Raw genomic sequence first — 26,109 nt, forward strand, 5'->3', positions numbered from 1 at the left:
TGGGGTCTGGGGCTGCTCGGGGTGGTGGGGAGGAGGGTACGGTGCGTGGGTGGGGTGGTTCTTGGGTCCTGCTGCGCGGCGTGTCGGGACCCCCGCCCCGAGTGGGAGCTCAGGGTGGCCCCACCGGCTTGGCCCCGCGGCGTGGGGCGCGTTTCCCACGCGGTGAGGGGTTTCAGCCCCCGTAGGGAGTGAATGGGGAATCCCCCTCTTCCCCCCCCCCGTCCCGGGGGGGGGTGCGGGCAGCGGCCACGCGTGTCTCTCGATGGCTAGCTCTGCCTGTGGAGCGCTTTTGGGCGGCTTCCGTGGGCCTGACCCGCGCCTGGGGGGGCGTCGAGGCGGTTACCGCAAAAAGCCGCGTGGGGATGTGGGGGTCCGAGCCCTTCCTCCCACGCGTGGCCGCTGCCGGCACGGGGGAGGGTTGGAGGCCTCCTGCCTCCCACCCGCGGGGCAGACGGCGCTGCCCGGGGTTCCCCGCATGTTTTCTCGTGGCTCTCCTAAGGTCGGTGATAAAGGAGCCGTGCTGCCACTCGTGTCTGTGGGAAGAGGCCGTGCCTCCCCGCCCTCTTTCACCAAACCAGGTGTAACTGCTTAGATTTCCCTTATTTTTTTTTTTTTTAAACCCCCTTACGTCATCCTAAAACTCCACTACATTCCACACCACAGCTCAGGCCCACGAGAAAAAAAAAAAAAATCCCCATTTTCCACCAAAGGGCTGGAAGAGGAAGCGCCCGCACGCGATGCCTTGTTGAGCGCTCCCCAAACAGCTGCTGGAAACCCATTAAAAATGTCATTTCTCCATGAGTTTCCCCCCCGTGGGCTGGGGACGGGGACCTGGCTGGGCTCCCCGCCTGTAATCCCAAACACAGCTCGGCTTTGGGGGGGGTGGTGCCTGAAGCATCCTTGTTTAGCAGTTAGGAGATAAAATTAAACTGCTGCTTCTAGGTTTCTAATTGCAATTAGTTTGTAGTGTAGGTAGGGGTGAAATTTATACCTCTTTTTTTATTATTATATTTTTTTTTCCCCCTTATCATACGTAAAAGAAGACTATACCTGATGAGAAGGTAAGGGCCTGAGCTATCACTCATAAAGTTGCCGGTGCAAAGCGACGGAGGTGTTTGCTCGTGTTCAGGCACCTGGTGTTTGCTCGTGTTCAAGCACCACGTAACCACTTGTGGGGATCCACGTGGAAAGGGGGACAGATGCCGGTGGAGCCGGAGCTGGCTCTGAACCGAGGTGTGCCCGGGGAGGTGTGATTCAGAGCGATGAGTAACTCGGGGGAAAGAGCTTCGCCTTCCTCCCCAGCTTCCAGGGTGGATTTTCCTGCTGGTGGGGGAGGTCTATGACGATAGTGCTTTTTTTTTTTTTGTGTGTGTGCTCCATCATGGATTCATCTCAGGGTTTGAAGTTCTGCACAGGTTTTGTTTTGGGTTTTAAGGCTCCTTGGAGGTGGGTCTCGGCGTTCCTCTCCAGGTGTGGCTGAGGGACCGTCAGAGCCTCCCACACAGCGTTTGACTTTCCGTGGTGGAGCATGCACCAGCTGCTTTGGGATGTCGGATGGGGTGTGAGGCTGGTCCAGGAGTCTTGATGCTGAGCTGAAGGCATCTCTGGCTCTGCCTCCTGCCCTGGCACAAGCTCCTTGGCCAGCCACCGGCACCTCGCTGCTGGGAGGGCAAGGTCAGAGAGCGAGGTCCGAGTCGGTCATGGGTGCAAAGCATGTCTGGGCTCAGGGCAGAGGGGCTGTTTCTGTCAAGATTGGGATCTCAGCCACTTTGTGTTTCTCAAAGCAGCCGGTGTGTAGGCTCTGGGCCATCGCCTGGGAGAGGTGGCTAAAGCCCAGCCCTTGCCTTTCTGCCAGGTGTTTGGGTGCTGGGCTGACAGGAGCAGCAGAAGTCCTCGGTGGGCTCGGTTTTGTAACTCCTTGTTGACATTTTTTAGCCTTGAGCTGGGCTGGGAGAGTTTTCTGCAGCAACATCTCCCCTGGCATTAGGGGCTGAGGCCTCTTCGGCACCCAGGGTGCAGGTGGTCCAGCCACAATGAGTTTGTCACCAGGTGCTGTCCTCCAAAAGCACCTGAGCTTTCTACCAGTCAGTGTAGGCTCTCGCTCTGTTCTCTGCGTAGGTGCAGGTGTTTTGAAAGACAGAGATTTGGATTTTGGATGCTGCTGTTTCTCCTGCTTTTTATTTTTCTTGTCTTGCTCCTAGGAAGGCTCTTGGGCACTTCAGAAGAGGCGGGTTTGATCTAATTCTTTAGACTTTTTGCATTTAGTCAAAGCTAACTCTGTGATAAAGATGCGGCTCAACTGGTGAGAGTAAGAGTAGTTTTTTTCAATAAGTGCTGTGTCGAACGCAATGTTCTTTAAAACAGAGTACTTGAAATTTGGCTCTTACACTGGAATTTGCTCTTCCAGAGCGAATCTCATCCGATTTATGTTTACTCCTCACTTGCCGTAGTGAAATAGCAGTCCCATCAAATGAAGAGCTTGAGAAGTGCATAGTTGGAATTACCGAGTTTATCGTGTTGGGGGTCATTTGGGATAGTCGTAGCTGCAGTGGGTTGGAGGGTGAAAAGCTGCTTAATATCTATCTAGAGGTTATGCAGAAGTGTTAATCTTTGAACAGCCCTCCTTGCTCCAGTAATGTTTTGTGAAAGTTTACTGAGGCATTGCATAATATATATATATATCTTTCATTCATCTAATTAAAAGCAGAGACAAAGGTTTGGTCTGGCTGCTCCTTGGTGGGGGCACCTCTTGTGCCTGCTTAGTGTTGGGTTATACATAGGTCAGGAGGACATGCATCTCCTCCCAGGCTCCTCCGTCCAACAGACTCAAGTTCTTAAGAGCAGTGGTCATGGTCAGCACTTAAATACATGTAAGAGTGTTGGGAAGATTGCTCGTGGAGGAGGAGCAGTATCACAGAAATATCATAGAAATATGGTGAAACATTTGTGAAGGGAGCAATAAGCTTGGAGGATGATCCCTTTGCTCTGTCTCGGGAGTGTCAGACAAATTAATTAGATAGTGTGTGGGTGGCATTCCGGAGAGGCAGATTAATAGCCCTTTTATTGCTGGGACAATTTCCATGGAAACATTTCGTGAAAAGTTTCCTTCTTTGAATCCCCTTCATTAAACCACAGCAGCAACATCCTTCAGGTTTGTGGATGAGAGAGCTCCTGGTGTAAGGAGCCCTTTGCAATGTTTTTCCTATGAATCAGAAATCTATTTTCTACTTTCGGAACCCAATTTTATTATTTAGTTATAAACCCTCTGTTACGTTTGTGGATCTGCACCCTTTTTCTTCCTGCTTCCAGAAAAAATAAATCAATAAGACTTTAAGAAAACCATGGAAGAGCCAGTGTAGCATGGGCAGATCCTGGGTTGGGGAAGGATGTCTGACACCTTATGCCACCACCCGCACACAGATTAGGGGAAGCTCTCAGGTAGCTTAAGATGCATAATTGGATTAAACAGGATGAGATAGAAGGAAGAGGAAGCTTTGCTTATGAACAATGATCTCTTGGTTGTGAAATTTTTTCCTCTGTGGGGGAGAGCTATAGCGTTGCGGTAGGAGCCTCTTGATGTGGGCTGATAAAATCTTGGAGAAGGTGGGATGGAGAGAAATTGCTGTGCAGTGATTGCAGGCAGGGGATAAACAGGGGGGAAAAAAACCCAACAAAAAAAAAGTTATTGTGGTGGTTTAAACACATACGTGGATTTTTCCTGCTACAGTTTTACAAAGCGTTGTTTTCTTTAGGTTTTTTTTCCTCCAATTTCTGGTATGCTTGAAAGTAAAGCAAATTTAAGATGAATTCTCATTTTCTTATTTCTTTCAGGAACTTATTCTCAGTTTCTTTATTTTCCAGATACTCAATGGGCAAAGCCCCCAGGAGGGATAGGGGGCTTGAAAACACCCTAAAATTGGGTGGGAGAATAGTTAGTGCTGGAATTATGGCGGTGCTTGTTTTCTTCCTTCTGCAAGAATTAGATTGGCGTAGTGATGGAATGAGACTCTGATTTGAAATGTGTCGGAGATGGCTTTAAGTTCTAGTCTTGGTTTGGGTCTTGTAGTTTGGTAAAGTAGTGTAGGGAAGTCCTGTCTCCCCCCCTGAACAGCAGCAGCAGTGCCCAGCTGCTGGCCACCTCTTGGTTTCTCTCTGGAGGTGGTAGGTTGGTGTGATAACGTTCTCTGAAGGTTTTGAAGGACCCGGAGCCTCCCCTCTGTGCACGCACACCATCATTCATGTCTTGACCTGAGGTCTGGGAAATAAAGTAACATTGAATGCCTTCTCTTCTGTTTTACAGAGATGCTGCAGTTCGTCAGTAACCAGGCAGGGGACTTCCCGGACCTGTTTTCGGATCACTTGTGTGGCACCTTCCAGAGCAGCGGTGGCGGTAGCAGTGGTGGTGGCAGCAGCAGCAGCAGTGGTGGGACCCTGGAGCCCCAGCTGCAGCGTCCCTACAACCAGGTGCAGCTCCAGCCCTTCCCACCGCCCCCTGCCTCCCCACAGCTCCAGAGCCTGCCGGTCAAAGCGGCGCAGGCGACACCTCCGGCCCCTCCACGGTCGGCCCCTCTCCTTCAGCCCCGGCCCCCGCTCCAGCCTCAGCTCCAGCAGCAGGCGGTGATGATCACCCCGACCTTCAGCTCTGCTCCCCAGACCAGGATTATCCAGCAGCCGGTGATCTACCAGAACGCGGCCACGAGTTTCCAAGGTAGCAGTCGGGTGTGCCTGGTGAATTTGTCATAAACGGTGTTTTCAGTGTTCAAACTCCAAAAGCATCCTCAGCCACCACAAGCTTGACACTCCTTTTCATGTGTTGTTGCCTGTGGGGCATGCCTTCTCCTGCCTACGTGGCTTTGGAGTTTGGGGAGCGTGAGAAACTGTCATAAATGAGATCTTAAAGTCTTCATGTGACCTCTTGTGATAGTTGTCTTCTTGCTGCTCTCCTCTGTTATGGGCTTCTTTCCTGTGGGTCTTGGGAGGCCTGAGAAAAGTATGTCTAAAAAATGGTTTTCTGCAACCCACTGGTGGGTGCGGTGGGCAGATCCAGTCCTGAAGCTCCAGTCTGTCCCACGTGGCAGTCCAGAATGAAGGCACTCTTTAAGTACCTAACTCATGAGTGCAGTACTTGCCTTGAGCAGAGATGCTTATAGGGATATCTAATGATGGCCAGATCTTCCTTTGTGAATGCTAGTTGTCTTGATCCTCTTCACTAGAAGTTGATTCTTTACATGATAAATAGAATCCTAAGGTCCACCAAGATCAGCAGGAGTGGACAAGTTCTGGTTGGATGTACTGCATAATGTCACTGAATTAACGAGTCCTGTGCTACCAGACCAAAGGCCTTTGACTTTATTTTTCTCTTAGCTGATCCTCTGTGCCTCCTGGAAAGCTGCTATTCTAAGTGCAGCGTCCTCTTGCAGGAGGCACCAAAGGAGCTGGAAGCTTTCCCAATGTGTGGGATGTGTTAGATGAACGCTGCCTACCGAGAAGCTCTGGGTAGAAGAGGAGTGAAGCTAGGAGCATTTGCAGGCTCCGGAATGGAGACCTGTGTCTCTGCACTATTCCTGACATCTCTTCTGCTTTTCAGTTCTGCAGCCTCAAGTCCAGAGCCTGGTGACGTCCTCCCAGGTGCAGCCGGTTACCATCCAGCAGCAGGTGCAGACTGTGCAGGCCCAGCGAGTGCTGACCCAGGCTGCCAACGGCACCATCCAGACCTTAGCACCAGCCACGGTCCAGACGGTGGCTGCACCTCAGGTCCAGCAAGTTCCAGTAAGTAAAAACACGGAGTGATACAGGGATCCAGCAGCAGAAGAAATGGCTTTTGCAGGTCTCATCTCCTGGCTTGCCAGGGGAAAGGTGGCGAAGGTTTTAGGGCTGGTGGTCCTGGCTGGGATTGCTTTTGCACAAATGTTGTTTTATGTGAGAGGTATTTCCAGCCAGCCTGTGCTCCAGAAGCGTTTTACTTCATGCAAGTCATGCGTGAGAGCCCCTGTTGTGACCCATGATGTGACTTCAAGTAGTGGACGATGTTCAGAAACCGTTTTCACTAAAACACCTGCATAACTAAACTTGGTCTAAAATATTTTTGTAACTTGGTGCTGCCAAACCACATTGGAAACCTTATTTGAACGAGCTTTCTTTGACTTTTGCCTACTTCTTTGCAAGTTCATCACCTCTACCATGTCCTATAAGGGCCAGCTGATACCAGAATGTTTTCTTCCAGTACTTCTGCCACAGTTTGATCTTTTTGCTGCTACAGTGTCATGTGATACTTGTTTTAAAACATACGCAAGAGTGAAAAAGTCCTGTGTGTCTTTGTATTAGATAAAACCATTTAGGACTAGGGGACTCCCTCAATGTAACAAAGTTGCTCTGGTTCAGTTGTTTTGGGCCATCTATAGTATTCTCTGTATTTGGGGGTCAAGGAGATATTTGAAAAAAATAAGGGCAAGCTGTGTTATGGCAAAATAACTTAGAGATGGTTTTGATCTGCTTGATATTCATGGTACAGATCCTTTCAGCGAAACTGGAGGAGGGGAAAGCTGCTACAGGTATTTGTCAAAGCAGGCTGCCCCAGCCACGTTAGACTCTGAGTACTCAACCAGTTCATGTAGAGAGCTAATTATAGGTGTAATTGGAGAGGGGAAGGGAGCTTTTCCATCAGCTCTTTTGTATTTTTACATACTTGTTTACTTCTGGTGACTGATTTGAAAACCGATGTCCTGGTGGTTCCTCTGCTCCCCTCCCTCCAGCGCTGTTCAGACTGTTTCGGGGTCAGAAATGGCATCAGGGGACAACAAACACCATCCAGGTGATGTGGGGCACAAGGAGAAAGAAATACTCGCCCATCTCTTTTTGCCATCCACTGAGACATAAAGTTACAGCTCTGTCATCACTTAACCCTGGCTACTGAGATCAGCAGAGCGACATGTGCCTGCTCTCCCTTCACCTCTCGCTCTCTTCAACCTAGGTTCTGGTCCAACCTCAGATCATAAAAACGGACTCCCTTGTCTTGACAACCCTGAAGGCGGATGGTAATCCCGTTATGGCTGCAGTACAGAACCCAGCACTGACAACACTCACTGCTCCCATTCAGACCACGGCTCTGCAGGTACCGTATGGATGTCCTCCTTCCTTCCCTCTCCTCGCTGACATCCTTTCCTCTTAACGCAAGGAAGAGATTTGGGCTTTAGTAGCCTGCAGTGGTGCAAACAGGAGGGGTTTTGAGGGCTGCTCTAGACATGTCCAGAGTGAGTAATGCCCTGTTTCTGCCAAGGCTAAACACACAGATTGTACTTTTTTGGCAGCCTCCCATGGCCAGTAAGCAAAGACCAAGGGCACGTTTCTGTTTACCTTTTTCTGGTATTACAAGGAGAGGAACATGACCTAAAAATTCCATCCAGTTTTTAACCTCTGGAAGAGACTTGAAACTGAAAGCTAACTCACTCAGAATACCTGTGGAACTTTCTTTTCCACCTTGGTAGTGTCTAATAGCGGTCTGTTGAATGTGAAAACTAATTAAGCTACTTTTCAGAGGGCATTTGCAGTGAGGATTCAGTATAATCATTGGAGATGGCAGCTGTGCTTTATGGCCTCTGTTTCTTATCAACTTGGAGAAACTTCTGCCCCCAAAGACACATTTATTACGATTTTGTACATACTGAACAGATATCTCTGTTCAAGTATTTACTGGGGAAAGATAAACTTGCAAGTCTGGACCTAAGCTTTGACTTCTTTTGCGTAGCACAATAGGCTTCTTCTGTACTTGTTAGCAGCCAGGCTAAAGTACAATTAAAGTTCAATTAACCTGCTTGCTTTTAGGTGATGTTTTCACACAGAGGTGAGGCTTATATGATTGTGTCTGTCTGAGATGCAATCTGTGAAGCCTTTTGAACACATTGAAATTTGGTGAAAATTAGCCAAGGAAAGGTGTAGGACTTAAATTCCCTTATTTGTCAAGTTCCAGCTTGAAATGAAAATAAATTCATTTCTAATATCCCAATTAAAAGACTCTTTTGGAGTTGAAATTGGTCATGAAATTGCTCATGTCTAGTTTATTCCCATATGTGTTTGTCTGTCTTTTGACACAAATAACTCTTCCTCTCCATAACCACTTCCCTGATCTTTGGTGTACTTTAGAGAACACATGTACCGTTCTCAGACTTGTTTTGCTGGGTTAAGCAGTCTAAACTTTTTTTCAACTGTCCTGGAAGCCCCTCTGTGCAGCTGTTCTGGTGGGTTTCATCATCTTTTATTGCAGAGTACATACTCCTTTAGTTAGGTGTAGATGGTCTTTCCTACATCTAGATGCCCAAGTTTGAGGTTTTCATGCCAGTGTATATCACTCATTGTATTTAGTTCCTCATCTTAGGGGTTTCTCTGTTTAGTGGATGAACAGAGAATGGTACTGGTGGAAGAGTGTTGTTGCTCTTGGAGAACAAGAGATCTTCCTGCTCCACAGTGACCAGTGTGGGAGTCAGAGTGCAAATTTTTCCTGTGCTGCTGTGCCAATGCTCGTGCCAGCTAAAGAAAATGGGGGGAAATTGGCATATCTCTTATTTTCTGAGCTGTACCAACTTTTCCTGTTGTTTACTCATTTTTCTTTGACCATCATAAACCATATCTATGTTGACTGATTGCTTGTGACACTTGTTGCACGTGGTCATTGTAGACCCTTGTTGGGAGCAATGGGACCATTTTGACCACAATGCCGGTGATGGTGGGGCAAGAAAAGGTGCCTATCAAACAAGTTCCTGGGGGTGTCAAGCAGCCAGAACCACCTAAAGAAGGCGAGAGGAGAACAACTCACAACATCATTGAAAAGCGTTACCGGTCATCCATAAATGACAAGATCATTGAGCTGAAGGACCTTGTCATGGGGACAGATGCCAAGGTAAAGATGTGGAATAAAAGCAAATTTAGTGTCATAAATACTTTGTCTTCAGGTGCTCATTGCTCTACCAAATGGAGCGGTTGGGTACACGTGACTGTTAGTAGTATGTGCACGTATATTGGATAGGACTGTTGGGAAACACTTCTGGAATGGAAAGCTAGATAATTGTATTCAGGAAAGGTCACCTGTAAAATTATTATTTTACTATGCTAGTGGTAGTGTTTCTTGAAAATAAGCTACACCTTATGCATTCATTCTTATGTTAGGTCTAAGTTAAACAGGCCATCTAGGTAGAATATCCAAGTGGATGTTTTGAGCAGAGCTTGCTTAATTTATGTTTCCCTTTCTGTGTGACTGCAGTAGGGATGAGGATTTACAGAGCTTTCCAATTTGTCTCCTTCAGATATGGGTTGTAAAAACTGCTGCTCGCTCAAATGTTAGAAGCTTTTTTGCACCATGTCTTCAGGGTTGTCCTTGTTAAAGGAGATATAGCCACTAAACAATTACTATCCCTCAACAATCCTATTCGTTCTGCCTCATGTTGGCAGAGCAGGGAGTAGTAGTATTGATACCTTGCATGGCCTCCGTGCAAATACGTGCGTTAGTGAAGTCACCTCATTGCTGGGTGGAACTGGAAGCTTACATTTTAAGTGTTGGTAATGTGCTTTGTAGCTCTTTGGGTTTGCGTTTGTAAGCTCTGCTGGAAGCAAATATTTTCATGGGGATAGCCAAAGGACTGAGGCACAGAGAGAACCTCTTATCTCAGAATTAAATGATGGTTAACAAAAACAGCAGCTTGTTCCATCCCAGAAGAGAGCTACTTCATTTCAAAACTATGGTACTTTCAAAGGAGTCTTTCTGGCTGAAACCTAGATGTGAACTCTATTGTAATTTGGATGTTGATCTGTTTCCATTGTACAATTTTTACAAGGTTTTTGAGAGACCCTGGTCCTTGTGTGTCCTTCAAATACCTTGCCCAGAGTATGCCGCGCTGTTTCTTTGCCGCTGCTGGTTTTCTTTGTCACCACATGATACAAAGGGTTGTGGTATCTCTAGAAGCAGGAGCAACCCTTTGACACTTCATGTAGACTGATTTCCATATGTTTTAATTCCTTGCAGATGCACAAGTCTGGAGTCCTGAGAAAAGCCATTGATTACATTAAATACCTACAGCAGGCCAACCATAAGCTGAGGCAGGAGAACATGGTTCTGAAGCTGGCTAACCAAAAAAACAGTAAGTTGAGGATGCCTCTTGCAGGTTTGGTTTTTTTTTTTTTTTTTTTATCCTTGACAGAGTTAGATAACCTGCATGTTGCATCAGTAGTGGCCAGTGTTACTTCAGGTGACAGAGCCAGTCCCAGTGAGGCTGGCAGGATGCCGGATCAAGAAACATGCACGTAATGCACTCTGATTTTTGTAGAGCTGCTGAAGGGCATTGACCTAAGCAGTCTGGTTGACAACGATGTGGATCTGAAGATAGATGACTTCAATCAGAACGTGCTGCTGATGTCTCCTCCAGCCTCTGACTCGGGTGTTTGTTTTTTTTTTTTTTTTTATCCTTGACAGAGTTAGATAACCTGCATGTTGCATCAGTAGTGGCCAGTGTTACTTCAGGTGACAGAGCCAGTCCCAGTGAGGCTGGCAGGATGCCGGATCAAGAAACATGCACGTAATGCACTCTGATTTTTGTAGAGCTGCTGAAGGGCATTGACCTAAGCAGTCTGGTTGACAACGATGTGGATCTGAAGATAGATGACTTCAATCAGAACGTGCTGCTGATGTCTCCTCCAGCCTCTGACTCGGGATCCCAGGCTGGCTTCTCTCCCTATTCCATTGATTCAGAGCCAGGAAGCCCACTCCTTGATGATGCAAAGGTATTTGTGACTTCAGTTGTGAAATTCAAGGCATGTACTTCAGGGATACATAAGGGCCAGAATTTGATTTCTCCTAATTCTCAAGAGTGGAACAAGCAGACATCTGGCAAGCAGATCTGTAGGGGTCAGAGATGTAAGGATGAGGAAGGCACATGGGTGTGCTTTATGTTTTCTTAAATGATTGAGATGACTTCCTGAGCTGTATCATCTGAGCTATACCTCAGCTGCTAGAAGAACTGTACTTAGCCTTCAGCCCCTGTAGAGTCTCTGTGGACTTACAGTGCATGTTCATAACCCAGACACATGGCTTTCCAGGGATATATATGTCCAGTGAATAAAGTAGGAGAACTTAGAAATGGATGATGACATCAGGTGTGGTTAATAAGACCATTAAGTGACCAAAGTAATAGAAAGCCGTTAGTTGTCTTCAGCTGACAAGTTTGTTTTGTGGATATCAAAGAAGTAGTGGGTCTTCTGGAAGATCCTCAAAAGAGTGAGGGCAACAAAGGTTAATCCTAGCCTAAACCAGAGATCTGGTAAATGATAACTGAAATGACTGGGAGCAGAAGGAAGGTGAAGGCACTCAAATACTTCGACCTTATCTTACTAAGCTAGTGAAAGCTTCACCAGAGTTTTTGCTGATTTCGATCATAAAAGCAAATTTTAAAACATGTTCTGTTTCTCCTTCCCTACCGCTCCCTTGGCATAAGTATTTTTTGTTCTAAAGAATGGTAAGCATTTTTTTTCCTCCTCTTTTCTCTTCACTTGTATTCCTTTGAAGGTTAAAGATGAGCCTGACTCTCCTCCTGTGGCCCTTGGTATGGTGGATCGCTCTCGAATACTCCTCTGTGCTCTCACATTCCTTTGCCTTTCCTTCAATCCTCTGACATCCCTCCTGAATGCCCGAGGAACCCCAGAGTCCGACAGCCTGGTGCACCACGGCTCCGGCAGGAACATGCTGACCATTGAGTCAGGTAAGGAACTAGAATAGTTGGGCCCACAGAAAGGGGACAGGCTTATATGGTCTCCCTGAAGACCATCTCCAGGTGTGACAGCTGCAGGTCACGAGCTGGACTGTGGGTGTGATCTGGTAGAATTGGTTTTTGTGTTCAGGGAGTTGTATGACCTTTGTTTAATGGTGGGGAGGGGTGGTAACCGCAGGGCTGGGTGTGGGAGGAGAGCCAGCTGTGAGTGCTTTGACACAGTTCCAGTTTACATCCACATCCAGTGTTCTTCTTGAGCAAAACCAGCCTTTGCTCAGCCCGGTGAGGTTAGAGGGGGCACCTGATTTTATCTCAGCAGTCGAGGCTGTCGGGATACACCCTTGGAAAGTAGTTCAGAATTACGGGGTCCTCCTGTCCTCGCTGATCTTTGAGGCATGTTCACTTTATAATTGTTTTTAAAGTAACTGGCTGGTTTATTTTTAAAAAAAAACCAACTAATTAATGAAGTGATTGGTGAAGAATTACTTCAGAAAGTCAGTTGCTATAGGGTCTTGCAACTGGCTTGTTCAATATGTTGATGCCATAATAGAAGACAGTAGCTTAGGGGAGGGCAGGGGATTCTGTAGGCATGCTGTCGTTTCCCTCGCTGGTAAATATGCTTCCTCAGTGCTGCCTTGCAAACTTAATTAAGGCAGGAAAAATGACACTGAGATATTGAATACCCATGAATGTATCAGATAGAAAAATCAGAATACAAAGCACTCTAGAAAAACTAAGAGCTGACTCATTTTTTTATAAATCGGTCTTGTAAAAATAACTATTTTTATTTGTTTGGGAATGTTGTGGCCTGGAGTTCAGATGAAGAACTGTTGATACAGGTGTTTCCTGATTAAAATGCAGCCTTTGCAAAAGTTGCTACCACGTGTGGCAAGTGTAGCAAGACGTGGTTCTGGGTCCCTGCTCATCCTGTTGCTGGGCTTTCAGAGTCCCGATTAACTTTTAACTTTCCTTCTGGGACGCCCATTGCAGATGCAGGTGGTTGGTTCGGCTGGATGATGCCCACGCTGATCCTGTGGCTCGTGAACGGAGTGATTGTCCTGAGTGTGTTCGTGAAGCTGCTGGTGCACGGAGAGCCGGTGACCCGGCTGCACTCAAGGTCATCGGTCACGTTCTGGAGGCATCGCAAGCAAGCAGACCTGGATTTGGCACGGGTAAAGCTGACTTGTTGTTTTGCATCAAACACATCTCTTCTAGGAGAGGGTGTGGGTCAACGTGGCCTAGTGAGGCAGTGGCTCGGCGCTTGGCAAGAGCGTGGTATTCCTCGAGGGGATTATCCTGTCTGATTTCAGAGAAGCTGGTACTATGTTGTCTTGAGCAGATTGCCATCCTCCCTCAGCCTAAATTAGTCAGGCGTGGACATCAGCGTTGGAAGAGGCTCCGAACTTATGTCCTTGTTCCTTGCTGCTGCATCTTGTAGCAATCTGGCAGCAAGGTCTTGGGTTTTGTCCAGCATCTGGCCTCTGCTGTGTCTGTTTGTCTGCTGTCCTCCAGCCTTTAGGAAGTCTTCTCTGTTGTTGAGGCAACATTTGTCTTCTGATAGGGAGACCCTGAAACTTCCATGTGGGTTGAGAAGGGAGGAGGCCCCTTTCACGTACTGCTGATGTGTGTCGTGGGCAGTGCAGGATCAGAGCCATGTGTGGAAGGAGATGTGTAGGGCCAGATTTGAAGCTAGTGTAAATTGCCTTCATGTTTACTGGGACTGCCTTGACTTCAGCTAAAGGTCGTGTCCCAGCTTGCACATGACCTCCAAGGCCAAGGAGGTCCCAAAGTGTCTCCACGAGGGTGCCTTTATGTTGTTGAACCTTTTGCTGTGTTATTTGCAGGGGGATTTTGCTGCAGCTGCGTCAAACCTGCAGACTTGCCTGTCTGTACTCGGCCGAGCATTGCCGGCTTCCCGCCTGGACTTGGCCTGCAGCCTGTCCTGGAACGTCATCCGCTATAGCCTGCAGAAGCTGGCGTTGGTGCGGTGGCTGCTGAAGAGGACTTCTCATCAGTGGCGGGCACGGGAGGCCACTGCAGGCTTCGAGGACGAGGCCAAGACCAGCGCTCGAGATGCAGCTCTGGCGTACCACAAGCTCCATCAGCTCCACATAACAGGTAGGAGCAGAGGTGGCAGATCTGCTCTCCACATTCTGCCAAATGAGGAGACTCAGAGCTGGTCCTGGGGGATACAGAGAAAGCACTATGGCCTCCCTCTTCTGGGATGACTGCTTTCAGAAATTAGCCTGACAAATTTTAGGAGCCACATAGTAAAACACGACAGGTTCATGCAATAAAAGAGCTCTGTAAAAATGGCCAAAGCAACAGCAGTGTCTGGAGTCTGCAGAAGTGGCTGAGAGTTTTTCCCAAGCAGCAGTTGATTGAGTCCAGTCATTTTCTGCCTGCTGTTGAGGGCTTGTTTCATCCCTTTCACTTGGGAATGTGAGGTGGAAGCAGGGGCTGGGGTTAATTGCTGGAAGAATTTAAATTTCCAAAGCTGTGTCGAGCACAGATTGCCAGTTGGTGTTGATATGCTTTGAAAAACCTGGGTGTGTGCACATGTACTAAGGAAGTGCTTGAATGTTCCTTGTGAGTGGTTGTTTTTCCTCACTTCCTTGGCAAACCAATTTGCAGTGTTAATAGGCTCCAAGCACATCAGAAATCCAAGCTAAACTTCCTTCCGCCTAATCATGCTGTGTGAATTGCAGCCATGCCACCAGGGAGAAGTACTTGTCCTTAACATTATCTACGTAGGTACAGGTGTGGATTTCAAAGGAGTTCAGTTTTAAGACAGTGATGAATATAGTGAGGCAAAATTTGCTGATTTTTATCCTAACTGGTTTAGCTGTATAGGGCTTTCTTGCTGAAGTGAGGCTGCGGATGCCAACCTTGGTATCTGTGAAGGGAAGATGGTTGTTCTGTTGTCTGAATACAAAATAGGCATAAGATGTTGTAAATTTATGTCAACAGGTTCTTATTGTCTCTTTAGGATAGTAGCCCTACAATATTTAGTAGCCGATACTACTGCATGAAAAGTAGTAGTAAAATTGAAGTCATTAAAAGTAGTAATTATAAGCTAACCATTTTCCTTTCCTTCTTGGTGCAGGTAAACTTCCCTCCAGCTCAGCTTACTCGGGCTTGCACATGGCCCTGTGTGCTGTGAATCTGGCTGAGTGCGCGGAGGAAAAGATCCCACCCAGCACAATGGCAGAAATCCACCTGACGGCTGCGGTTGGCTTGAAGACCCGCTGTGGTGGCAAGCTTGGCTTCCTAGCGGTGAGTTGTCTCCTCTCCCTCCACACCTCCAAGCAGAGCTCTAGGAAGGTCTGCAAGCTGGCATTGCCGTAGCTCAGGGCATCTGCTAGCACTACAATTACAATATGGCCTGCAATTATGATATGAGCTGTAATTATGGTGTGACCTTTGTCTTCAGTGGTGTGTCTCTTTCCCTGGATGCTGTTCTCAATCTTAGCCTCTCCTTTCCCCAGAGCTACTTTCTGAGCCAGGCTCAAAGCCTGTGCAGCTCGGAGCGGAGTGCCATTCCTGACTCGTTGCGTTGGCTCTGCCACCCCCTGGGACAGAAGTTTTTTGTGGAGCGAAGCTGGACGGTTAAGTCTGCTGCAAAGGAGAGCCTGTACTGCACCCAGAGGAACCCTGGTGAGAGCCACTTGTGTCCTCAGCGCGTGGCGTCCCGTTGTTTCAAGCCTGGCAGTCTCTCCACCTCTGCGACAAAAGAGAGTGTCTTGTTTGAGAGCTTGCTCTTCTATATCCACCCTGCTTGTGGTTTTGATGGGTGAGAGGCGATGTAGAGCTGAGAGATGTCTCCTCAGCTTGCAGGAGCAGGCTCTCTTCCCTTTGGATATTGTGCTGTATTATCCCACTTCTGTCTTAATGTGCTGGAACACAATCTGCATGTGGTCCTGAATGTCTGGGGTATGACTTTGGAGGGTGATGAGGGTTTATCCTCTGCAAATCAGTGTCATCACTGTTTTGCTGAGTGGCTGGAGTACCAGAGGGATGTTTGTCCAAGGGCAGCAGCTTTATAAATGGATTAAAGGGTTAAAAAGGCCCTGAAAACTTAGTCTTTAGAAATCTTTGCATTAATTCCTCAAGAATTTCCCTCTACTGCTCTTCCTCTTGCTGCTACGTTTTGATTCTTCTTTTTGGTTGTATCAAGAGGTGGCTATCTCCACATGCAAGTGAAATGGTTTGGGTTTTTTTTTTCCTTCCTGTCTAGCGGATCCTATTGCACAAGTTCATCAGGCGTTTTGTGAGAACCTGCTAGAGCGAGCAGTGGATTCACTTGTGAAGCCTCAGACTAGGAAAGAGACAGCAGAACAAGAGGAGGAGGAGCCGTGGTAAGTTCATGTGCTGTGCTGGGGACTGCTCGCCCCAGCGGCAGGCTCTGAGGCAGAGCTCAGTCCCGTTGACTGAGGCAAATTGAGTGCTCTGGGGCAAATTGAGTGATTAGTCCTTATTAAGGACTTGAAATGACAACATAAGTCTGACTGTCCCAGCTTATTAGATGGGCAAGCTCTCCCTCTTTGTCTTAAAAGCTCTGAAGTCAAAGGTGAGAAGCTCTGGCTGCCGATGGGTGTGGTAAGGATTTCTGGTTGATTCCTGAACTGGATGGATGGTGCTTTCTCTGCTGACAGAATTTAATGTTCAGGAACAGTAAATTAGTGTGCACCTGCCACTTCTATAGACCGGAACCTACATCCATGGCTCTAAGAGCGTGAAGGTCTGGCATGTTGGAGAGTGACCTCACTGGCTCGCTACCTTATGTGTGAGAGTCTTCTCCTAACTGAAGTGCCACATTTACCGGCAGTGAAAAATCAAACTGATGCCTGGCAAGAGGGGGAGAGATGATGTTGGCCGAAATTGTCATTGGCCTCTAAGCTATGTGATCAAATGAAAGGGGCCGGTAGGTGGGTGTCAGAGCAGCTTTTTCTACTGAACTGCATCCAGCTCTTTCCTGGACTCCATGGGAAGCAGAGCTCCAGCCTTTGCCAGCAATTCTGTGCTGTTTCTAGCTGATCTCCAAATAAGCTGGTGCCAGGCAAATGCTATATAAATACATGGGAAGCTCTGTAAGGATTCTGTCCCAAAAAAGTGTGGGTAAAAGCCTCAAATGGGAAGATAACCTGATTTTTCCTATCTATGTAGGGAAAATAGTACACATTTAGCTTTATTTTTAATCTCACATCTGTTTCCTAGCATCGCTGCAGAGGATGAGCAGCAGTTCAGTCTAATTGCTTGCACAAATGCTTGTGATCAGAGGCTGCTGTTGATGATGAGAGAAGGTAGCAGGATTCATGTAAATGAGGTGGATAGTTAGTATAGTTGTGGGAGTCCCATCTCCTCGTGGGAAGGACTAGCTTTAGTAATACAGCAAGCCTTCTCCCAACCCCAGGGGTAGGAGCTCATGGATCTTCCTCTGGAGCATGCCCCAGGAAATTCGATCATTTCCACCTATGCTGCTTTCTCTGACCAATGCTATTAACGCATTGTCGCTTGCATTCGTATATATTTGTATATATGCAAATAGTCACTCACAGAAATGTAGCTCAGCCTCTTTTGGAGGCAGTGATGGAAAAGGAGCCTGTAATCAACTTATACGTCATGTCCAGCATCTCTATAGTTGAGGTGAGACTCCTAGGGTTGACTCTGGTTCTGTGCTGGTCTCCTTGCAAGTGGAGATATGAGGCTGCTCCTCCCTGAGCCTCTGTCTGTGCGCTTCTGCTCTCAGGGAGGTCTCTTTGGTCTGGCAGTGTTGTGTTACTCGTAGAGCTTGAACTTTCTCCTGGCTTAATGGATCAGCATTGTTTAAAATTGCCTTTTGAGCGATGAGAAATGCCTTTAGGCATTTGACAACATAGCGAAGGTCTACCTTGCTTCTTGTTTCAGTGAGTTCTCCAGTGCCATGGAGTACCTGAAATTGCTCAACTCTTTCTTGGACTCAATGGGAAGTGGAGCTCCACCCTTTGCCAGTAATTCTGTACTCAAGTCCTCCCTGGGTAAGTCTGGCAGAACAGAAACTTTCCCAGCTGCAGGAGCTACTGCTGATATGTGTTCCCCTCTCTCCCCACCACCTCTCAAACTGGAGGCAAGGAGGAATGCAGTCCTTGGAGTGACACTTGATTGCTGAGCAGCAGCCCGCCACAATGTGGCATGGTGGCTCAGACTGGAAGAGGGTGGTTGGGGAGGCTCGTAAATTCGGCTGTGTGTTGTAATGCTGGGTGCCCAGGTGGGACCGCTGTTATTTGTATTGTTGGGTGCCTTCCAATCTGAACTCCGTGCCCTCGCCTGAGAGCTTGCTCCTGGCAACGCAAAGCAGGGGGAAGGGTGCAGCGTATAAACCAGCATAGTAGTGTTGCAGCTGAGGTACAAGAAGGTTTTTTTCCACTTAATTACCTATTGGACCAAATACAGATTTGACCTCACTTTCACAGCAGCTGTCATGCATATTCCTCAGTCTCCAGAGACCTGCAACTCCTGCTGTAGATGAGCTCTGGACATCTATTGGGAGGTGCTTTGTTTGGTCTCTTGGTGTATGTTTAGTGGGATAACGAGAGCTGTAGGCTCCCTCTGAGCTGTGTCCTCATCTGGGCTTGGCTGGTAGCAGGCTGCTGCAGTATTTCTCTTGCTTGTTGTTGGTACAGACAGCACCTGGCAGCTCACTGGGATGCTGCTGGAGCTGTAGACACAGACTAACTGTGCTGTACCTAAAATGTGTAGAACAAACGTAGAAGGGAAACTAGAATCATAGAATGGTTAGAGTTGGAAGGGACATAAAAGATCATCTAGTTCCAACGCCCCTGCCATGGACAGGGACACCTCCCCTAGAGCAGGTTGCTCAAAGTCCCATCCAGCCTGGCCTTGAACACTTCCAGGGATGGGGCACTCACAGCTTCCCTGGACAACCTGTTCCAGTGCCTCACCACCTTCAGACTAGATACTAGAACTAGAGACTTCTTTTTCAAGGATTTTTTTTTTTTTTTATTTGGGTCAATATTGTAATGAAATTTAAAAGCAGCTCAGAGTAGCAGAGCCTATGTCCTTTAGCCCTAGGTAGGTTTTGGGAAGTTTTTGAGGGGATGTTAAATAACAGAGGAAGTGCTACAGGGAACCTGATGTTTGATTACTAGTTTGGTGGTGGTTAGTGCCAAGACACGCTATATACAAATTGAGTTGTTTCTTTGGAGTGGTGAGTGGAGATCCTTGTCAGGCAGGACATCAACAGATTTCTTGACAAGTTGAAGGGGGGTAAGTTCTTGTTGACAAGATACAAGCCCGGCACACAAAACTCTGCAGTCAGATGTAGGGTGTTTGCAAGTTGCTTTGTGTTCCTGCAGCATGTTTCAGCGTTCACCCAGACAGCTGTATTCCCATGGGATCAGTTTGGACTCATTAGCGTTGAGCTCAGCAGAAGGCACTGACAAGGGCACGTGACACCTGCCCGCTTCTCTGAGCAGGAAGGAGCCAGGTGTCCTCTCCTGGGTTGCAGCTTGTGATTGTGTTTCACAGGCCCCGATGTGGTGTGCCGGTGGTGGTCAGCAGCGGTGGCCATGGCAATCGGTTGGCTCCGAGGGGACGACGCAGCTGTGAGGTCGCATTTCACGGAAGTGGAGCGCATGCCAAAACCCCTGGAGATGTCAGAGTGCGTAGGCCTCGTATGACTTTCAAACCCCTGCTCCTCCTAACCAGGAGCAGCTCCTCCCCAACCCTTGTCCTGTGGGCTACCCCTAACTGTGCTCTGGATTCACATGCCTCTTGTGTTCTGGGATGCACCATGCTCAGATTCGATGTGTAGATCAAGACTTGCAGTCTGATACTAGAACTGTGGACTGAAGAGTCAGAATTGCTTCTTTAGAAATGTTTTCTGGTTTTGTTCTAATTGCACAGCCCTCCCGCCTTCCAAAATCAAACAACAAAACTCACGCACTGATGGAAAGGCTACTGTCACCATCTTGGTTCTTTTGCGTTAAAGCTTCTTAGCTACTTTCCTTCCATTTCTCTGTGCAGTCTGTGTAGGTGAGGAACAATTTCCATCTTTTTTTCTCTCTAAGAAATGATATCTCTGCTCTTGAAGATGGGAGGCTGAAAGCTGATGCTGGTTGCTGCTTGAGCTCAGCTCCTGGGGCTGCCCTGCGGCAGCATGACATGGTAGTGCTTGAAACAATGCTTTCTTTCTCTTTCAGGAATGCCCTGGTGAAAGCCACCTTCTACGTATGTAAAGCCATGCAGGCCTCGCTGTCTGGGAAGGCAGATGGACAGCAGAGCTCCCTGGGTCACTGCGAGAGAGCCAGCAGTCACTTATGGAACAGCCTCAACATGAGCAGCGGCGTCTCCAGCACCGTCCTCAACAACGTAAGAGCTATAAGCCCCAGGAGAACATATCGTCTGTCTTAGTTGTAAAGTTTATCTTGCTGTAGGTGTGTCGCTTCCCTGTTGTATCTGCATTCTCCATCCATCCTGTGTCTGATGGGAGTAGAGGGGAAACTTGCTCCCTTTCCTTGCAAAGGGCATTGACATCTTTCTGCCTCTGCTGTATGGAGGAGCAGAACTGCAAGTACAACATAATTTCCCTGGGCATGGTCTCAGATAGCTGAGCTCTCACTCATCTTCTCCCAGTAGCTGTCACCCCTTTCTGGTGCTTTGACCATTTGGATGCTTTCCGTGGGCCAGATTTAATCTCTGTCCTCCAAATGAAGTTGCTGACACCTGTGAAGCAGGCCCCCATGAAGTTGAGTCTGCTCCCTTTCAGGCAGCAATCGAGTGTTTGTGCCTTCTAACCGCAAAAGCGGGACTGTGCCATGCTATTCCTGAGTTTGCGTGGGGCTTGTTTCTCGTCTTTCCAGGTTTACCTAAAGCTGGAGCTTCCCTCTAGCAGGTGGGACGTGGTTCTCGTCCCTTCTGGCGCTCCTGGGTGGCAGCTGTCGTGCATTGTAGTTGCATTGCATGTTGTGGCAGTAACTGTGCAATGTTTCTGCAGTGCAGCACAGAGGCACTCGCCGCTGCGGCCGTGCAGGTGGAGTCCCCTGAAGAGCAGCTGGGATGGGGAGCGGTGCTAGGGGGGGCAGCAGCAGATGGGGAAAAGGGGTTTGGGCAGCCACTGGGGGTGTGGTGAGGCTGCCTGTTTCCTTGTTCTCTGCAGGTAGCAAGGCTGTCTTTGCTGTTTGCCACTAATTAGTATCAGCGATTGGGCCAGAAGGCCTTTGGGTTATGCTGGGGCACTGCCAGTGCGATATCCCCTGGGCACATCTTGTCTTGGGGTAGGGTCGGCTCAGCCTTGTAGAGGGGTTGGCTCTTCTGGAGGGGAGGGACACTCCTTGGACACAACCTGGCCTTTGTCCCTTAAACTGGACCTCTCTGTGCTGAGTGCCAGAGGTGCTGCTTGGGCAAAAGGCAAAGTTCTGCTCCCTTCAGTGCATCGTGGTGAGGGTGGCTCGGCTGGGAGGGCCAAGGACTCCCCCCTGTGTGGGCAGGAGGTGCCATGGCTGCCCTCCTGCGGGCCATGTCGGCAGCTGTGTAGCAAATGGCCTGTTACTCGCCTGATGGATTGTGTTAATAAGCATGTGTGCCCGGGCCCCCTGGCTCTTGCAGATGATCCAGCTGCTGGCCTGTGACTTGCTGCTCTCTCTCCGCACCAGCCTGTGGCAGAAGCAGGCGAACGCCAGCCAGGCCCTGGGTGAGACCTACCATGCCTCGGCCCCCGAGCTGACGGGCTTCCAGCGCGACCTCGGCAGCCTGCGCAAGCTGGCCCATGGCTTCAGACCCGCCTATCGCAAGGTAACAGCTTCCCTCCTATGTCTGCTCCACCTCCAGCTTAGCTATAGTCTTTCCTGAGGGAATGATGGGGAAGCTGCTGCCCTTGGAGAAACATAGGATGTGTGTGGGCTTGAGCCATTTGGACATTTGGGATGGGATGGTCTGCCACTAGCAGCCTCCAAATTTTGTCTTGGTGGGTGGTGAGGGAGGCTCCCATGGGAGTCCAGTGCATGTGGGGAGGTTAGTGCCTTAGTCTCTACCTAGAACATCTGTATTGCCAAGAAGATACCATGGCATCCTGTCCCTTAACGTGGCTTAAGCTGGGGTCAGTCCCTCTAGAGAGGCTTCACTGGCCATATTCGCTCTGCAGGTAGCTGCAGGGTCAAATGTCTTTTGTACCTGTAGAGCAACAGGTTCTTCTCTGGTTTCCCCCCACCCTTCTGTTCTGTTTGGTCTATCTAGTGTTAAGCCTCTGTAGAGGAAGTGCAGTCTAATACTTAGACAACACCAGGACAACTCTTTTGTCCAAACTCTGGATTTCAAAGTTTGGTGCTGTTATCAGAGTGCTGCACTAGCAGCCTGGGGTGAAATGACCACCTAGGCTAGGGTTTGCTCTCCCATTTTCCACCCTGTTCCGTGCTCTCATTTCTCCCCTTTCCAGGCCACTTGGAGTTATGTTTCAAAAGCTTTTTTTTTTTTTATTCCCCTCCTCATGGTTGCCCTGACCTGCAAATTCCCCAGAGACAGGTGGGAAGATGAGGGAGGAGTGAGGAAGTGGGTCTCTGTTGTTGTCGAGACATCAGCACTCTGCTCTCAAAACGTGGTGGGCTGAGGGATGATGTGAGTTCAGCTGCAGCCAGCTCGCCTCTCACCCCCTGTCCTGCCTTCCCTTCCAGGTCTTCCTCCATGAGGCCACCGTGCGCCTGATGGCTGGTGCCAGCCCTACCCGCACCCACCAGCTGCTGGAGCACAGCTTGAGGCGACGCACACCACAGAGCAGCAAGCAAGGTCTGCCCTGGGGCCCGAGCAGCGACCCACTGCTCGTGGGGCTGGGAGGGGCAGCGCTTGGGCAAGGTGGGGGGGCATAGCTGCAGCCTGCAGCATCTTCCCCCATGTCTAAGGCTCAGTATAACGAGCTCCCATCAGCCTATAGCTCATGGTGATGCTCTGTAACAGCTGGCTAAAGCGAGGTGCCAGCTCTGGGCTGGAGGTGTCATCAAACAGGTTGGAAAATGTTTGCCTTCGTGCAGCCACGCGTACATAAAGCTTGGCAGGCTGGAGTTTGGAGCGGTCAATGGAAAGGCAGAAGCCAGGAGTCCTGACGGGGTGGGGAGTAAAGAGACACGGTGCTGGCTATAAAATCCCTTGAGGGGTTGAAGGCAATGGTCAGATGTATGTGCTGGTGCTGGGACGAGCTCTAGGAAGTGGAGTGGAAGGGACTGTCTCCATAGAAGATAGGATGGCCAGTCCCTGCCTGACTCCAGCTCAGACTGTTGTCCTCTGCCAGCCTAAAGCAGGTGCTTGGGGCTCCGCAGGGTACCCCTCACTCTTGGCACAGCCAGGGGACACCAGGCAGGGATGCCTGTGCTAACTGGTGCCAGTTGAGGGCCTGCATGGTGGGGTTTCATCATGCAGGTGGTAGCTTCATCGTGAGCTTTCTCTCTCTCCTTTTTGTGCATAGGTGAACTGGACACCCTGCCAGGCCAGAGGGAGCGAGCCACGGCCATCCTCTTGGCCTGCCGCCATCTTCCCCTCTCCTTCCTCTCCTCCCCGGGCCAGCGAGCGGTCCTGCTGGCTGAGGCCGCCCGCACCTTGGAGAAGGTGGGGGACAAGCGCTCCTGCAACGACTGCCAGCAGATGATCGTCAAGCTGAGCGGGGGCACGGCCATTGCTGCCTCCTAACACCGGCATGGGGTCACCTCCTGTAAAGACAGCCTGGTCGACAGTCAGCCTGGACTTCCTTTCCTGAGCTTAAGAAAAAAAAAAAAAGTGCTAGGTTAGGGTTGTGCCGGTGGGATTAGGATGGGGTGGGAGAGGGGGGGAGGGTTTTGGTTTTGTTTCGTTTTTTTGTTTCGGTTTGGTTTTTTTTTACCTTGTCCCAGGTTTAGCTTTATTAGCCCCCTTGCTTGTTCTCAGGCGCTGCAGCAGAAATCTGTCTGGTTGTGGTTTTTGTGACTGTGCCTGGGGCTGTTGGGAAGCGCTGCCCCGGACCTGGAGCCCCCATCCCTGCTGGGGGAGAGGAGCCCACAAGCCCCAGGCACAGAGAAATGGCACATCCCGAGTCTGTCCTCAGGGGCACCTTGTTCCTCTCCCAAACACCTCTGCAGAAAGAAACCTCTGGGGAGGACAGAGGATCTGCTCAAGCCTTACCCCCCTTCCCCGGGGCTGCTGGGGTCTGGGGACATTCCTGAGAGAGGGGGGGGGAAGGCACCAGCTTTCCTTGAGCTGTGTGTCAGGAGACTGAAGCCCCCTAGACCCAGCTCACAGAGGTGCTCTGGGAGTATCACTTGGGGCCAGTACTGCCCAGCAAATTTCTCTACGGTTTTTATACAGGTTTTTTATAGGAGTGTTTGTGGCTTTACAAATATGTAGGGAACGATGCAGCAGATTTCCCTTCCTCTCCACTTCATGCATCTCCTTCCTGTGATCAGATCTGCCTCTAGTTTTTGGCAGGGGGGTAGGTTTGGGGCAGCCTACAACAAGCAGAGCCTTGTAGAAGGCTGGGGAGTCCTCGGTCATCTGGGGCCAGGTGGCAGCAGAGGTGGACCTGCAGCACCCTGCATTCTGCGTGAAGGGTGAATGCTTCTCTGGTGCCTTTTTGTTGATGCAGAAAAACAATTTTTAGAAACAAGTTTTTTATTTCACTCAAGTCCCAGTCGCAGAACTTTTCTTCAGGTGTTTCTCCTCCCCTTCTCCAACTGCTCAGCAGCTCCTGAGCTCCTGCAGGGACTGGGAGGCACTGGCTCAGGGTGTGAGCCTCCCAGCTCTGTTACCATGGCTATTCAGAGCAGTTTGATTTGCAGGTGTTGAATCGCCTGTGACTTTCCAAGAGGGGGAGGCGGATCGGGGACAGGGAGGGAACGGTTTGCCCTCTTTCTCTCTGCCTTTCCTGTTGCATCTCTCCAAAGAAGTGCAAAGCGGCTGCCCTCTCACAAGCGCAAATGTGGAGATGAGCCTATGGTGGGCAGACATCACTCTTTCTCCCTGTGTATAGCTGGTGTGTGCTCCGTGTCGGCAGCTAGAAACAGATACATGCAGCAGCCCAATCCTGTCCTGTCCCAGTCAGGCCCATGCAGCCTGATGCCTCCTGCAAAATCAGAGCTCGGGCTGTTTCGCAAGAAGCTTCTACATGTGTCCAGCTTTTGCAGAGGGGCATGAGAGCTTGAGCTCCTTCCAGAATGGGGGGGGGGGAAAGATAGAGGCTTGTTGTCTCACTTTACAGAGGGTCGTTTGGTAGCTGGGAGAGGGATTTCACATGCTGCAGGAATTGAATGCAAGCAATGCTGGTCCTAGAGGTGCCTGGCTTCAACAAGCTGGAAACTGTTGACCAGGAGAAACCTGTGCCCCAGCAAATCCCATTCACAAGTGACCCTTTGCCATAGCTGCAAACAAAAGCGTGGGGACCAGAAGATGCTTCCCTCCTTCCCTCAGTTTATTTGGGGAAGAGTTGGTGGACCCCCAGCCCCGATCACCAGCAGCTTGTGCAATTGGAGGGGAGCTCATGCTTTGAGGGGCAGAGGTTGCTCTTGCCTGTCTTTGATCAGCATAGAGAATGCTCTGGTTCGGGTGGTGGCAGCCACTTCTGCTTTGAGCCATTATCCTAAATATGCAGAACAGCTCTTGGGTTTGGGTGGGTTTTGATTGCCCATCCAAAATTACCCAGCTTATCAGTGATCCTATTTTGGGGGTTTGATCACAGCTTCCTACTCTTTCTCCTCTTAAGCTGCTTTTGCACAGACTTCCTGGTCATGGGTTTTTCCTAAAAATACAGAAACTCCTCACCTGTGGCAACCTCCCAGTTATTTTGCATTTCCCCAGATTGGCATCCTACACGTGGGAAGTTTTGTGCTTGAGTAAAAGTGGAAGTGAGACTTTTTGGAGATGCTGAGGCTTCACTTTGTCACTAACGGTGGACCAAGTCCTGGGGGCTGGGCTGCAGGGAGGACCGGCTGGGCTGAGGGCAGGAAGCTGCTGGGCTGAAAGCCTGGTGGCTGATGGTGTGATCCATGGAGGGTCCCAGCACTGCTACTGCTTCTCTCCCCTTCAGGGCAAGGGATCTTTGCCCTGTTGTTTTTTTTTTCTACACTGTTCATAAATTTGCTGCCCATGTGTCCCTACAACTTTTTTTATATGTGTGTGTATATACTGTAACTTGTTTTGTTTGTTTGTTTGCGGGTGGGAGGAAATTGTTTTACGGATTATGTGAAGAAAGTCTATTTATCCACATGGAGTTTGGAGTAGGGATGCTTTGTGAAATGAGGTGCAACTGGTGGTGGGGAGGTTCCCCAGGGAACATATCTGCTGTCTGAAAACCCTGTTCCAGGGCTTGGGAGCATCTGTTACCTAATAAAGGTGAACGTTACCACCA

General features: G+C 49.2%; 1 protein-coding gene across 1 annotated transcript; it reads left to right on the plus strand.

Moving 5' to 3' along the window:
* Nucleotides 1-4,302: 4,302 nt before the first annotated feature.
* SREBF2 (sterol regulatory element binding transcription factor 2) lies at nucleotides 4,303-26,109 on the plus strand. The gene is made up of 18 exons (XM_014963823.1): nucleotides 4,303-4,708; nucleotides 5,588-5,769; nucleotides 6,971-7,111; nucleotides 8,672-8,893; nucleotides 10,013-10,127; nucleotides 10,586-10,767; nucleotides 11,549-11,741; nucleotides 12,741-12,922; nucleotides 13,595-13,868; nucleotides 14,857-15,026; nucleotides 15,239-15,407; nucleotides 15,988-16,108; nucleotides 17,658-17,767; nucleotides 19,278-19,410; nucleotides 19,952-20,120; nucleotides 21,357-21,542; nucleotides 22,418-22,529; nucleotides 23,203-26,109. The coding sequence occupies exons 1-18, from the start codon at nucleotides 4,303-4,305 to the stop codon at nucleotides 23,421-23,423; spliced, it is 3,288 nt and encodes a 1,095-aa protein (XP_014819309.1). The 3' UTR covers nucleotides 23,424-26,109.

Source organism: Calidris pugnax, unplaced genomic scaffold (genome assembly GCF_001431845.1).
Source record: "Calidris pugnax isolate Ruff unplaced genomic scaffold, ASM143184v1 scaffold44, whole genome shotgun sequence".
NCBI lineage: Eukaryota > Metazoa > Chordata > Aves > Charadriiformes > Scolopacidae > Calidris > Calidris pugnax.

Excerpts from the sequence above, each read along its gene's own strand:
- SREBF2 (XM_014963823.1), top strand. The coding sequence starts at position 4,303 with ATGCTGCAGTTCGTCAGTAACCAGGCAGGGGACTTCCCGGACCTGTTT. Across the intron at positions 7,112-8,671 it reads TTCAGACCACGGCTCTGCAG|ACCCTTGTTGGGAGCAATGG; the intron begins GTACCGTATGGA and ends TGGTCATTGTAG. Across the intron at positions 10,128-10,585 it reads GCTGGCTAACCAAAAAAACA|AGCTGCTGAAGGGCATTGAC; the intron begins GTAAGTTGAGGA and ends TGATTTTTGTAG.